The 13811-nt window shown below is 52.9% G+C and overlaps 6 protein-coding genes across 6 annotated transcripts; 4 read left to right on the forward strand and 2 right to left on the reverse strand.

The window, feature by feature from the left end:
* Positions 1-462: 462 nt before the first annotated feature.
* On the forward strand, positions 463-1224 carry M409DRAFT_51344 (uncharacterized protein; the record flags this gene model as incomplete). Its single annotated transcript, XM_033811777.1, has 1 exon — positions 463-1224. The coding sequence occupies one exon, from the start codon at positions 463-465 to the stop codon at positions 1222-1224; it is 762 nt and encodes a 253-aa protein (XP_033672019.1).
* A 20-nt stretch (positions 1225-1244) lies between these two features.
* On the forward strand, positions 1245-2633 carry M409DRAFT_19101 (uncharacterized protein; the record flags this gene model as incomplete). The annotated part of the gene is made up of 5 exons (XM_033804785.1): positions 1245-1302; positions 1352-1740; positions 1965-2021; positions 2076-2223; positions 2281-2633. The coding sequence occupies 5 exons, from the start codon at positions 1245-1247 to the stop codon at positions 2631-2633; spliced, it is 1005 nt and encodes a 334-aa protein (XP_033672020.1).
* An 852-nt stretch (positions 2634-3485) lies between these two features.
* M409DRAFT_19102 (uncharacterized protein) lies at positions 3486-4055 on the forward strand (the record flags this gene model as incomplete). Its single annotated transcript, XM_033804786.1, has 1 exon — positions 3486-4055. One exon carries the CDS (start codon positions 3486-3488, stop codon positions 4053-4055), a length of 570 nt encoding a protein of 189 aa, XP_033672021.1.
* Positions 4056-4235: 180 nt separating this feature from the next.
* On the reverse strand, positions 4236-5906 carry M409DRAFT_51346 (uncharacterized protein; the record flags this gene model as incomplete). The annotated part of the gene is made up of 1 exon (XM_033811778.1): positions 4236-5906. The coding sequence occupies one exon, from the start codon at positions 5904-5906 to the stop codon at positions 4236-4238; it is 1671 nt and encodes a 556-aa protein (XP_033672022.1).
* Positions 5907-6216: 310 nt separating this feature from the next.
* Positions 6217-7021, forward strand: M409DRAFT_64079 (uncharacterized protein; the record flags this gene model as incomplete). The annotated part of the gene is made up of 2 exons (XM_033815908.1): positions 6217-6525; positions 6581-7021. The coding sequence occupies 2 exons, from the start codon at positions 6217-6219 to the stop codon at positions 7019-7021; spliced, it is 750 nt and encodes a 249-aa protein (XP_033672023.1).
* An 878-nt stretch (positions 7022-7899) lies between these two features.
* M409DRAFT_19105 (uncharacterized protein) lies at positions 7900-12183 on the reverse strand (the record flags this gene model as incomplete). The annotated part of the gene is made up of 2 exons (XM_033804787.1): positions 7900-12054; positions 12106-12183. 2 exons carry the CDS (start codon positions 12181-12183, stop codon positions 7900-7902), a joined length of 4233 nt encoding a protein of 1410 aa, XP_033672024.1.
* Between the last annotated feature and the right edge of the window lie 1628 nt (positions 12184-13811).

Here is a 13811-nt window from a genome sequence, read left to right on the forward strand (position 1 = left end):
AATTAGCGCGGTGTTGTGGGTATCCGTCCTGTTAACATTATGAACACGTGGTTTGTACTATTACGGGGTGGTGCTGGTGGCTTTGCTGGTTGTCTCTCGGATTCTGTGTGGGCTCGAAGCGGTGGTGGGTATATGTGTTATGAATAGAAAAAGATTTGAAATGAGATCGGACATTTTCGATTCTGTGAGCTGGCCCCTATCCAGTGCCCGATTGACTGGTCAGCTAAGCTAAAGCAAGCGTGACTGGATCCATACACGGTAAGCACCATCGTCTCCATTTTCAGTTGACAAAGCCGTGGGTAGCTTATGGGTATAGTGGGTATAGCATGTATCAATGGCCATGTGAGCACAAATCGATTTATCGGCCCACAGATTTGCTTGTAAAGGTGAAGTCGAAAGGCACTTGACCTGACGGGCTCATCCTCAAGCTCATTCTCGTTCCTAATCACTTTGTATCTTTCGATGGATTATCCCCTCCCTGTTCTCCTTGCTCCTCACATCTGCTTGCTCCTCATTGCTGCCTCCCTGCACGAGGCCTTCTTCCCAATCGCTGCTGCATCCATGCTCGCCGCTTCATACGCCTCCCCCGGAACGAAACCACACGCAATAATGCACTCCTGGATCAAAAAGCGGTACAAAGCGATATGTTCGAGGCCAGTGCGATATTATTTCGCTCGAACCCAGGCACATCCGTTGCTGGAGCTACCACAAGAACTTGTCGACATGATATACCAACATCTCGACGTCAAAGACGCAGCCTGCCTTTCGTTGTGCAACAAGAACCTCTATTGGAGACTCGATACGACCCGACACCAAGACCTGCGCATCGGCACCGGCGATCAAGTGCAGAGGAAGGACTTCTTGGCCCGTCTTGCCCGTGATAACCCCAAAGTCTTCTTGTGCCGCGACTGCTCATACCTTCACCTCGTTGCCAAAGTTGGGCCTCCACTGAGTCCGCCATTTGGCTTGGAAAATCGTTTGACCTGCAACAACGGGCTTCTTAACCCTCGGGATGAACTACCATACTGCTGCTTCAGGCTTTACGACAGTTACTCCAATTATAGGCTTGCGTATAACCATATACAGCTGGCTATGGCAAGAAATCACCGGCGTCAGGGTCATGGAATATCGATCGACAAGTTGTCACTCACAGAGGTCCATCGAGCGTGGCGTTCAAAATTTTGGGTACTGTTTGATGCGGAGCCAGAGGTCATCAACCACTAGCTATATCTGCGAATACAACAATGGACGATCTTTCCGCAGAACGACCCACCTACCTTCGAAGTGCACGACTGTCCCGCGGTCTGTCGGCACACCCGTTTGCACAAGGACGCCGCTGACATGTTGTCAGATATGCTGGAATATCAAAGTCGGCATATCGAAGCACAACCAAGCTGCACAAATTGCAGAGCTTTATATCGCTGTCCAACCTGCAAAGTGGAGTTCCAATTGGAAACACTCCACATCGATCGCCAAAGAGCGGCGGTGATCATCACGAAGTGGCTGAACGTGGGCAACGGACAGTCACCCTCCGACCCAGACTGGACACGACATTCTGATATTTTTCAGGATTTTGGGGAGGAGCCTGTCGAGACGCTAAGCGATTGGTATGGGAATCGAAGGCTTTTCGAAGACCATACACGAAGACCTCTCCATGCAGCTATTCGCGAGCATGCTGAGTTGCTTTGTGGTTGGAAGTACCGGTGGAGATTGAGTCGACTGCCGTTTTCTGATGCCTGGGTAAGCCAGACTTGATAGACAGATGTCAGTGCATGGGCACATTGCACATATTTCACCGTTGTGATGACAGCACCAAGTCAGCCTGTCGCTTTGGTCTGGCCGCCGACTGCAATTTCGCCGAAGTCTTGGCGTTCACATGCGCACTAAGAGTGTCCGTGCTTTCCCGCGTTCACGAAGTCTCTTGGCACCCCGACTATCAGAATCTTTGTTGCTTCTGAACACAGATCACGATCACGACAGTCGACAACAAAGGCGCAAACCCGAGCAACCTGTGGCAGAGTGTTCGTCTCTTCTCGATCTAAACTAAACAGCTGCCATTTACTAATTGTCCCCAGCTCGACATGGATCAATCGCCACTCGGTGAGCTCTCTCCAGAGCTTCGCAATGAGATCTACGCCTATGTCCTACCCGACGATGCTCCGATACCCATCATCGAAAACTCCGACGGCATCCAAGCTCCACTGACTCGAGTTTGCAAGAGTAGTAAGTTGGAAGTAGCTCGTGGAGTCTTGGCTACATTACTGACGTATAGAAAGTGAGAGACGAATGCCTTCACCATCGACCTCGGACCGGGCAATGCCTACTACGAAGGAAATCAAGAGCGATTTTGGAGACGAACCCAAGCCGCGATCGCGTGGATCAAAAACACTCCCAGAACCTGCCATGCCGCTGTTCCGAAGCTCACCATCACGTGCGGTGTGAAGTGCGACTGCAAACGAGCGGAGGCTGTAAAAGAGTCATTGCAAAACGTTGCTATGCTGCTGGACCTGGCGGGATACGATGACGATCGACTCCAGCTCGTGATGCGGATGGAGAAAGGAGCCATTTTGGCGAACCATGGGCTTTTCTTCAACACTGGGTTCAAGAATGTGCTGCATGAAAAGGCCGATTGAATTCACGAGCGGGCTTTGCGAGCAGGAGAGATGTGGTAAGTACGGAACAGTACTTGGGGTTGTCTGAGCACGATGTTTGATTCTAGAGGTAGTATAGCAGCAATCATCGACGATCATCTGCAATTCAATGATTGATCGTATACTCATCCACTCCATTCCCCCTAGATCAAATAGGCCTGGGTGTTATTACCTTGCAAAGATTGTCGATTGCAACTCAGAGCTGACAGGCCCGACGGGCCGTATGACTCGTTCCATACGTATCGGCGTCTAGCTCTTAGAGTAGTATCCTCGAGGAGCGACAGAAACTAGACCTGACTGCTGCATACTTGCGGAAAATGAGGGGTCTGCGGACCACCACCTAACACGACGGCAAAACTTTAGGCTGGTCAATACCAACCCACCTTTGTCCCCCTAGCCCATTCTAGAAGAAGAACTGAACATCCCCGTCGTAATCAACACAACTGAAGGGCTCAGTCAATTCTGAACTGCTCCAGGTAAGAAGCACCATGTCTGCTTCTGTCCAAGGGCGAATTTCAAGATAGCTGTAAGAGTGTGCGGTTTTGGTCCGAGCTTTTGGCGGGAGGACGCTAGAGCATTTAGCGTTGTGTGCTAGACTGGAGAGGGAAGGTACGGCATAGGTTTGTTTTGTCCGTGCCACGTCGCGAGAACGCACTCACAAGCAAACGGCGACACGCGCCAAACCCATCGGGTCTTCACATGAGAACGTGGATGCTTGCAGCGACTTTCGTTGTCATCTTCTCAGCAACCTCGCCAACCGCGCACACAGCGACACCCCACGACCGTCATCAGAACATCAGTGAGCGACCACCAAATACCGACACACCATCCACCATGGATAACTCACCCCTCAACAAGCTCTCCGCCGAGCTTCGCAACCAAATCTACGAGCTCGCCCTCACCTCCGACAATCCCGTCAGTATCAGCGATGGCTCTGCCGTCCAACCACCACTTACTCGCACCTGCAAGCAAATCAGAAGCGAGAGTCTGCTGCTTTCCTACGGCCTCAACAGCATCACCGCTATCATCAGTGCCCCGACGAGGGACCCGAACTCCGACAACCTTTTCCACACCAGCGTTGACAGGATCGTTGTGTGGGCGAAGAGCACCCCGACCGAATGCCACCACGCTGTCACGTCTCTCAAGTTCAGCCTAGCCACGGGCCGTGACTGGATCTTCAACAGATTAAACTGGGACAGACGAAGCAGCGCCCTGCGTGAGCTGCGTGGCGAGCTCAAGTGTCAGGGTTACGAGAAGGACCGGGTCCTTGTGTTGGGGGAAAAGGCATGTGAGATCCTGATCGCGGACCGAGGACACGTCCTGCGAACCAAGCTATGGGATCAAACGAATGCCATCAAGGCCTTCTTTGAGGACGTTGGCTTCAAGTACGAAGTTGATGAGTAGCAAGGGATTCCGAGACGCGGAAAGTGACAAGGGGATGGGTCCAAGGAGAGCGATCGGAAGGCATGGAGAGCATGGAGAGCATGGAGAGCATGGAGAGCATGGAGAGCATGGAGAGCATGGAGAGCATGGCAAAACAGGTCATCTCGGAGGTTCTGGGTATCCAAACACACAACTTGTATTCTAGGAAGCAGCAGGCTTCGGCTTTTTCCTAATCATCCCACCACCAAGTACATTCACGACGGGCTGCCCGGTCCCAGCCGCCTCTTGTCCCTTCTCAGCCACTGCATGAGCTTCATCCAATACCTCATCTGCCGCCTTCCTCTTCTTCTTCCTGATCATACCACCCAGGTCGTTAACCGTTGAGCTTCCGTTCGTAGCGGGCGCAGCTGGTGGCGCCTCCGTCTTCGCACTACCGACAACTTCCACTGCCATATCGCCACTCAATCCTGCTATGCCCCTGATTTCTGCGACCCACTTTGCTGTCGAGCGCACAGCTCCCTGCAAGTTCGCAAAGTCAAGGTGAAGTAGTGTCTGCATTGCCTTGTCGTAACCGTCTTTTGACACAAGTAGGCCGTCACCAGCTTGGGCGTTGACTTCGGCTTGCATAACTGCGAGGTTCGAGAGACTTGACGAGCCACCCTTCAGACGTGGCTGTCTGGGTATGATGGGTCCCGTGAGTGGCTTCCGTCTTCTCTTCTTCGGGCTTCCGGCTGTCGGCTTCGATGGGTTGTCTGTACACATCGGATCACTGCTTGGTGCTGGTGTTGAAATGGAGGCCAGAGAGTCTTGACTGTTGGCTTGACTAGAAGTCGCCGCTTCGAGTTCAGCTTCATCGTCACTGCCCTTTGGCGAGATGACAAGCCAGAGAAAGCCAACGACTCTTCCAGACGAGCACTCTTGTCTGAACTCCATTGCCTCCCAAAATCGATCAAGATCGCGCACTGAGTTCCATCTGCCACTCCGCTTCTTAGTCGGACTGACAGTGACCTGTGAGTCTTGATTGATCCCGATCTCTTCGTCGAGATCCTGCATGAATCTTGCCTTCGGATCGTCTGGAAAGCGAGGCAGAAGGCATCGTGGAGGTGCATGTTCTGGTATGCCTCTCGTTCGCGCCAACTCGAGAAGAGGATTGCCTGGAAGCCATCGTGGTTGACCCGCTGCAGGTGTCGATCCTGGTGGCATGAACGATGTAAGTTCGGTGTCCGCATAGCAAGGCACAGTGAGATAGGCCTGGTGCTCGATATCTGCCTTGCCCTCGGAAACGTTTGAGGGGATGATCGGATCAAGCACTCGTGCCCACCACTTGATCAACTGTCGGTCGTCCAGAACATGTTTCGTCTTATCATCTGAAGAGCCTGGAAACAGATACTGCGCCTGCGCTCGGGCGAACAGAGAGATCACAGTCTTCCTCTTAGGATGTCTGCGTCTCTCTTGCTCGGCCAGCCAGCGCAGGAATGTCGTTACACTCGTTTTGATTGGGGATGGCTTGATCCTTGGTGTGAACGGTGTCGAGTCGACTTTGCTGACGAATATGGTAGTGAGACGCTTCGTGCTGTACACAAGAGCTTCAATGGCGAAGCTGATGACATCGCTGCCAGCGTCTCCGGATGTTACAACATCAAGATGTGATAGTGATGCCGAATTTACGCTGACACTGAGAAATTGACTCGCCAGCTTTGTCTTTTCTGACTCCTGTCCTGGCAAAGCTGAGAAAAGCGGCTCACAAGGCTTGGATGGTGATCGTATGTATCGTATCTTGGAAGTGAAGCTTGCTGGCAGGGCTGCCGCTAGCTCGTCTTTGAGTGAGGTCGACGCCGCTTTTGATGGAGCACTGGTTGCCTCCGGTGCCATTGCTGAATTTGCCAGGTTTCCAGATATCCAAGGAAGCAATCCCGTTTCGTAATACTGGAATTCTCTGCAAACTGTGGTCCAAAGTCCTGTTTGTCCTCTAAATACCAAGATGCTCTCACAATCAGCTTCACTTTGAACGAAGTGAAGTCTACCGCGACGCGCGAATCGAACGCGAAGTCAGGGATGCGAAGCTTCGCGCTACGGCGCGGCACGGCCCGAAAGTCTCCATCAACCTGGGCAAAGTCAAGACGAACTCCAATGCATCACCACGAACTTCACATCACGCCAACAACCCATCACAAACCTCGAAATGGCTACCCAACGCCCCTCCTTCATATGCGCCAGTTGCTTGCGGACGCTCAAATCTACAGCGAAACCTCAAACGGTTCGACAATTCACCAGCACAACCACATACAATGCGAATCAAGAAGAGGACCTCCCGCGATGGAAACAACCACCTCCCGCCATGAAAATGCCCATTCGCTTGCGTCCAGTGCCCAAACAACCCACATGGCGTGTAAACACCGATGAAGAGAAACTCAACGACGCATATGATAAGTTCCTCGGCGGTATTAGCGGGAGAACTCGAGGAAGGGATCTCTTGGACGAGGAGACGAAGGTATGGCAACAATACACCTCATAAAGTCCATGAGGCTCATGTTAATTTGTTCCAGTGGCTAGCAATAACCCACAAATCCCATTCCCACGGCCGCCTCGGCTTCAACGACCGCCTCGCCTACCTCGGAAAACGTATCGTCGACCTGCAGACCTCCCTCGCCCTACTATCCTCGCCCTCCTCCCCCCTAACCTCAGCCTTTGACCCCAACCACGTCTACTCACACCCCTCCCTCGAAGGCCTCGAGAACATCTCCGTACAGAACAAAGTGCAAGTGCTGGACAAAGTGCGCATGGCGAAACTCGCGGGGATGTACGGGTTAGACGGGGTGGTGCGGTGGAAACCCAAGAAGAGCGATAATCTGGAGGGGAGTGGCGTGAACACGGTGTTGGCGCATACGATTTACAGTATTGTTGGGGCCGTGGCGATGCAGAAGGGTGGGGAGGTGGCGGCGAGAGTGGCGAGGGAGAGGGTTTTGCAGCCGTTGGGGCTGAGATAGATGAGGGAAGCGATAGATACCCTTGTCGCTCTCAGGGTCAGAAGTGGAAGTGTACAGCAAAATGTTCATTATCTCCAGAACTCTGAAATGGACCAAGGCCACGGTTCTAGCTCGAACGAGAGAGTTCATGGCATACAGATGGAGAGGGAGATTCAACTACCATTAAGGAATAATCGTTCTCTCCAACTCCCTAGCGTGGACCCAGGTATCGATGATGCCTCGAGATACAGAGTCCCATGCAGTTGTAATATGGACAGGAATGGATGTACATCATGTATAACAAAGCCGCCATTCTCTCCAACACTCTTGAATTAACCACGATGGCGATCATAGCTCGAATCTCAAGGTCTGCGTTAGGACGATGGGGATGGGAAGTGCATGACAGAACTGACCGTCCTCTCCCCAAAATCCTGCGATAGACCAAGGCGGCGATTGCAGTTCAAGTAGGAGAGTACATAGCAAAACGATGGGGATGAATCGATAGGGATAGTCGTTACGGGTACATGAGAAACGGGTCGTTTTCTCCCCAACTCTATGAGGCTGACCACGGTATTGAATGTAGCTCGAGCCGAAGTGTCCGCAGTAGAAGAACGGGGAAGGATGGACGGTCCTCTTTGCGTAGACTGTCCCCAGCGCCCCAACGTAGATATAGGGAGACCAATGATAGGGATTGAAGTTACATGTACATTACAAAACTCATCGTTTCTCCCCAACTCTATGAGGCTGACCAAGGGGACGATGCAGGCTCGAGTAGGAGAGTCCATAGCAGAACACCGGGGATAGAGAGAAGGTTCACTTTGATGTGAGGTCATGGCGCCCAATAAAGCGCTGGATATCGCAGTCATTGAACTATCATCACATTTCCAGGTGAACGCGCCCTACTCATGCAGCGCTCCTAAGATAAGACTCTGCACGACGAACTCATCATCCACGATCCTCACATTTCCCTTGTCCAGCGCTTCCGAGCGCTTCCTCTTCTTCCCAGCCGTGTGAAGTAGCGCATCCTTCGCCTTCGCTACAGAACCCTCCACGTAGAGCCACTTGGGTGAGGTAGGATCCTCCTCGATTAGCGCCTTTGCCTCACCCAGATCGTACACGCGCTTCACTTCACCTGCACCCAGCGCAAGGGTGAGGAACGCGTACGTTCGGCGCTTCTCCCAGCCCGCTTTGTCCTTCTTTGGCGCTACGATGAGGACGTTCTCACCGTCCAGGAGGAGCGCGCGAGTGGAAATCGTAGCGCTCAGCTCAGCGGAGGCGATTTCGTAAGGCTGGAGCGTGCGCGACCGCACAGCGCCCCCGAGGTAAGCGCTCTCACCTGCTGCGAGTAGGAACCTCTCCCAAGGAAGGGGGTCGACTGTGCCTGTCGATTTGTTCTTCGAGGGGTCCAGCGAGTCGATGATCCAGCGACCAGAGAGAGTCGGCAGTCCGAGAGCAAGAGCTTGCATATACTTGGCACGACGGCTGTGCTTGTCGGCGATGAGTGCAACGAAGCCAAGGTCCTTGTATTCAGGCTTCAGACGCAGACCTGTCTCTGGCTCATCAGCCTTTTTCTGAGGGGCCTCTTTTGAAGGCTCCGTCGAAGCTTCACCAATGTTTGGAAGCTCAAAGAGCTCTTCGAACCCGCCATCGAGTATCATGCCACCGTGGCGACCAATGAGGCGAGTGACGTCGGCTTTCTGTGCATCGTTTGAGACGTACGTGACTGCGAAGGCCATGCCGCTGAAGATGCCTGTGCTGTTGGCACTCCGTGAAGATGAGGTAGAGGTGTCCCGGAGATGTGAAAGCCTCAGACCAGATCCTTTGGCCTTGGCCGTAGGAACAATGGCACGACGAGATCGTGATGGAGGAGGCTCGCTTTCTGGCGTGCCCTCATGTGCTAATGGTGTCTGCGCACGATCTGCTCTAATCTTCGCTGGTGGGGTGAACTGACGATCAGCGAATGATGGCCACATCGTGTTCGTGAGGTAGATGTGTTCAACGAGAACTTCTCGGACGTCGTCCGCATCCCCAGCAGCTTCAGATGAGGCATCATTTGAAAGGCTATTTCGGCTACTCTTGGCTTGAATCTTGACTCGAATATGCCCATTCGCATCCGTGGCAAACCCGCGCTCCTCACGAGTCTGGGCTGGGCCGCCAAAACCGGCGATTCGCCAAGTTTTGTTTCGCAGGCCAGGAACATTGACTTTGATGCTGTCATCAATTCGAAGGTCGAGTGTCTTCACGTGTTGGGTCTCAATGTTCGTCTCAGCACCATCGTCAAAGCGAATCTTGAAAGTGGCACTATCAGGCGATGATCCCATCCACGTAGCAGGATAGAAAGCCAATGGTGCACCCTTGAAGAGCGCAAATACCCGCTTCGGATTGAGATTGAGAGCAGTCATGTCGTCCCTCGAAAGATTGTTTGAAGGCTGCTGGCCCCGGTTGACTGCTAAGTCGTGGGGAGCACCAACGTCCATGGACAAAATTGACTGCTCGACGGCAGCATGTGGCTCTTCCACACCGGCGTCAAGAGACTGGTCCATACCGTGGTCCATTGCAGATGTTGCTTTCGTTGAGGTTTGGTCTTCTTCAATGACATCTTCATCCGCAGTGATACTCTTCGCACGGCTTGACTTCCGTCTCGATGAACGACCATATGTGACTTGTTTGGCTTTCTTGGCGGCAGCAGTGCCTCTTGCACGCACAAGCTGAGACACAGCGTCTGAGCCGGCCTTCTCGCGCAGCATGACGCTCTCGGAAACAACATCATCTGGAGCAGCCTTCAATTTGCCTTTGTTCTCCGGCGGCAGCATTTCGTTGGCCTTGTTAGGGCTGTCTCTCAATGCCACAGGCGGTGACTCTGGCCGTGGGATGTCAGGCTCGGATTCAGCAATGACACCATTCGCCTGCTCATCCACGCTCTCCTCCACCAGAACAGAATGATTGTCCTGCGCGACGTTTGAATTGGTTGAAGTAGTCCTTGAAGAGCCGCTTTTATCGAGTTTCCGTCGCTTGTTCATTCTTGGGAGATCAGACAGACCTGACGTTCTATCCCAGACTTGCTGATCTTCTTCCGTGATGACACCCAGCATAACATCGTCGACATCGGCCTCGATATCGAAACTGCCGTTCGTTGACGTCCCATTGGTGGCAAAGTCAGCGAATCGACGTACACCTGCAAGCTTTCGAGGCGAAGGATCGGTCAAATGGCTTCGCTGGCTTTGAGACGGCTTGCGAGGGGACGGCACGACAGATCTACGTGCCGGCGACTCTACAGATCCAGAGACATGTGTTCTAGCGGTCGAAAAGGGAGCACCGTCTCGCGCTGTGTCCTGAGTATCCTCGTTCCCATTCTCGACAACAGCAACCTCGAGTCTCGAGGCCTCATTCTCGGCCAAATCGCTCTCAGGAATCTCGCCCGGTACAGTAGAGGACTTGAACTTCTCAAGCATATCCTGACGAGCCAGAGAAGCCTCGACAGAGTCTTCAGGAAGCGTGCTGCTAACTCGGAGCAGTGGTGGGGAGCTTGGTAACTTCTCGGCACCATTCGAGTCCTCGCGGTCCACCTGAGACGCGGCGACTCGATTTCGACGCTGAGACAATGCAAGGAGGGCTTGATCTTCGCTTGTCTTACCAGCATGTTGTGACCCGGGAACAAACGAAGTGGTTGATGAATGTTGAACGTGTCGAATAATGGCTGGAGGAGCTAAGTCCTGCTGCGAGTCTGCAATGGTCGATCTTTGTGTACTTCGTTCTTGGAGCCTTGTCCCCTCTTCCTCAACTTCCTCAGGTGGCTGCTCGTCCATTTCTTGATCAATTGGATCAAGGCTTGCAACTGTTGAAGCATCGTCCTGCGGCTCATTTGCCTGGCTGACAATGTTCTGGCTGAATTCGTCATATTCGTCATCTTGTACACTCCCAAGAGGAGTCGCGACGTATTCCTCGTCGTGCAGCGGCTCTTCGGCTTCCTCTTCCAGGCTCTCGAAATGCTCGGTGTTTTCATCTTGCTCTTTTAAGTCCTCGAACTTCACGCGCTGGCGCTTCGCTGGCGCTGGAGTGGTCAGGTCTATCATGGATTGACGGCTCCCTTTCTTCCAAGAGCGCCGTGAGCCTGGCCTCGCAGGCGCCGTAACGCGCAAGGCATTGTCACTCAGCGCTCGCCGTATCTTCCTGCGCTTCGTGTTGAAAGGCTCCTCTTCAATCTCGTCGTCATCCCCAACACTCTCAGGCCGACCAGGGGACTGGAAAGCTGCTCGAGATGTTCGTAACGCCTGGGATTCTTGCATACTTCTGTAGAAAGCTCGAGGTTCGCCCGGTGCAGTGGACGGCCGAATAGTTCTCCCCAGGTCGGGCGAGGAGTTCGAAAACCATACCATGGATGGCGAAGAACGCTCGCCAGGAGAGGGACGATGGTCTATCGGGTCCGAATATGTGCGATCGACCGGTGGGGACGATGCCTGCTGAGTCTGATCTATGAGCTGGGAGGCAGTCATGACAGGATTGGCCGCCCCAAAGAATTGGGAATAGTGGGGAGTCTTCTTTGTTGTCGTCGGCATCTCCGCATCCCTATCCTTCGACCATGCCGGTGTGGTAGGTGCTGGCCTCTCTGTCTGCGTCTCGTCACGGAGAAAGTCCTCCTCAAATCCCTGTATGTCCCACTCTGACTCTAGATTGATATAGCCATTGTCGCCCTCTTTCTGGGTCCTCTGGGCCGTCCCAGGCGTCTCAATGGGCCTACTCATCGATATCGATATCGACTCTCGCAGCTCTTGCGAAGTCAATTCCTGTGTATCCCCGCCAAAATCTCCACCGAATTGGTAAGACTGCGCCCTGTTAAGCATCATGGGCGCCTTGGTCATATCGTTTTCTGGGGAGATCTCCATATCAGGTGCCGACTTTGAAGTCCGAAGACTAGGCGGCTTGGTCGTAGCTGTCGGCGGGGACGGACACGATCGCTCGGCGGACTCAGGCACTGTCGCGGATTTCTCGTTGTTCGAGGCGGGCTGCTCATCGCTGTGTTGCGCGTTTGCGACGCGATTAGGTTGCTCCCAATGCTACGATGATGGCGTCAGTTGGCGCACAGACCGAATGCGATCAGCACTTACCGTCTGCATGAAATCTTGCAGCAGCCCCAAGACCTGAGAGGGGACCGTGGCGACGCTGTCGGGGTCGTGCGACGCCATGTTGCGATGTGTCGGAGATGATGTGTCGCATTGACGGAAGGTCGGTGGTCAAAGAGAGAGAGACGCGGGGCGATTTTTAGCGTGTTCTTTGACTCGCGCGGTCACATGCTTTCCAATTTGGCTTTCGGCAGGCTCGGGGAATTGCCGACGTTCACCGGCTCCCCCCATCTCCATCGCTCGCAGCGCATCACTTCTCTCGAGCATCGCATCGGCGGCGTGTACGTTGACAGAATTTCGGGAACGTGTTATCTCAAGCTCACTTATCAGTCCACTGAGATCTCTCAGAATATCATATGATGAATCGACCCACCCCATCATTTCTTCCCGACTATTCCAGGTTACTCCTTCTCGACCATCACTCGAACATCAAATTTCTCGTACACCACATCAGGAGCCTAGCCTTGAACAAAACGTTGGGGATACCACACTGTTCGTGGCCTGTGGATCATCGTTCCAATTATTTTCACGTGGAGGCAACCTTTCTATATCGCACGATTGTCACTTTGACTCCGGGATGCACAAAGCATCAATCCCCCTAACATCGCATCAGGGGCATGGCCATCGCGGAAGCAACGGGGATATCACTCTCGACCTTCAGATCCTACGAAGGACCTCGTCATACTTCTATCGCACGAGACATTCCATCATCTCACTCGACCTTCCTCATTCTCTCCATCACGCATAGAGCATCAAATCCCCCAAACATCGCATCAAGAGCATAGCCATCGAGAAAGCGACGGGGATGCGCGACCTCTTATTCAAAATTGCTCCCGCCCTCTTCCCTTTCAGACTCACCATTGATCCGTAAGCATCCTCACACAAATCCCATAAAGTCCCCACCTGCGCAGTGAATCCTCGCCATCCTCATAAAATCCATCGCAACAGGACCATCAAACACAACATCAGAAGCTTAGATCCCCAGATTTTGCTAGGGATAGTGTCCACAAAAGTGATGGTCAAAGAAACACGAGCATTCACCCACAACTCGGCTTCGACGGGAAGGACCCGAATGAACTTGAACTTGAACTCAAAATGACAAAAGAAAGTAACCACATCACACTCATCTTCAAAAGTACCTCCTAATATCCCCGTCACTACTCAACAGACCGGGCCAGCCACCCCATCTCCCATTTCCCTCACTCACAAGTCCGATCATCTCCACAACCAACGACTCGACTCTTCGATCGGTACAATCTGGACTGGGCCTACGGAGGAAAGAACGAACTTAATTCAAGAAGGAGAAGTGAGCAAACCCCAAAATTGAAAGCGGAGAATGCAAATTCTATTCCATTCTTAATGACAACATCGAACGACGAGAAACATCAATAACTGTGCTGCCCAAGGCCGAAGCTCCTCTACTCTGGAAAACCTCCCCTCTCCCTCCATGCAAGAGCCAAACCCCAGCCGCACAACACCCCTTTCTCGCTCTCATGCCCCGACGCTGTAGCAGCCAGCCAGCAATCCCCTTCTCCCATCCTCTCAAATCCCACCATCATCATCCACAGAAATACAACAACAAAAAGCTCGATCGACCACAATCTGACCAGCAGAGGAAGAAGAAGAATTGTAGAGGAGAAAAAAATCTTAACAGCGAGAAGAAGAAGAACAACTCCCCCATTTGCCAGAAC

This window comes from Zasmidium cellare, assembly GCF_010093935.1.
Source record: "Zasmidium cellare ATCC 36951 unplaced genomic scaffold M409scaffold_6, whole genome shotgun sequence".
Taxonomy (NCBI): Eukaryota; Fungi; Ascomycota; class Dothideomycetes; order Mycosphaerellales; family Mycosphaerellaceae; genus Zasmidium; species Zasmidium cellare.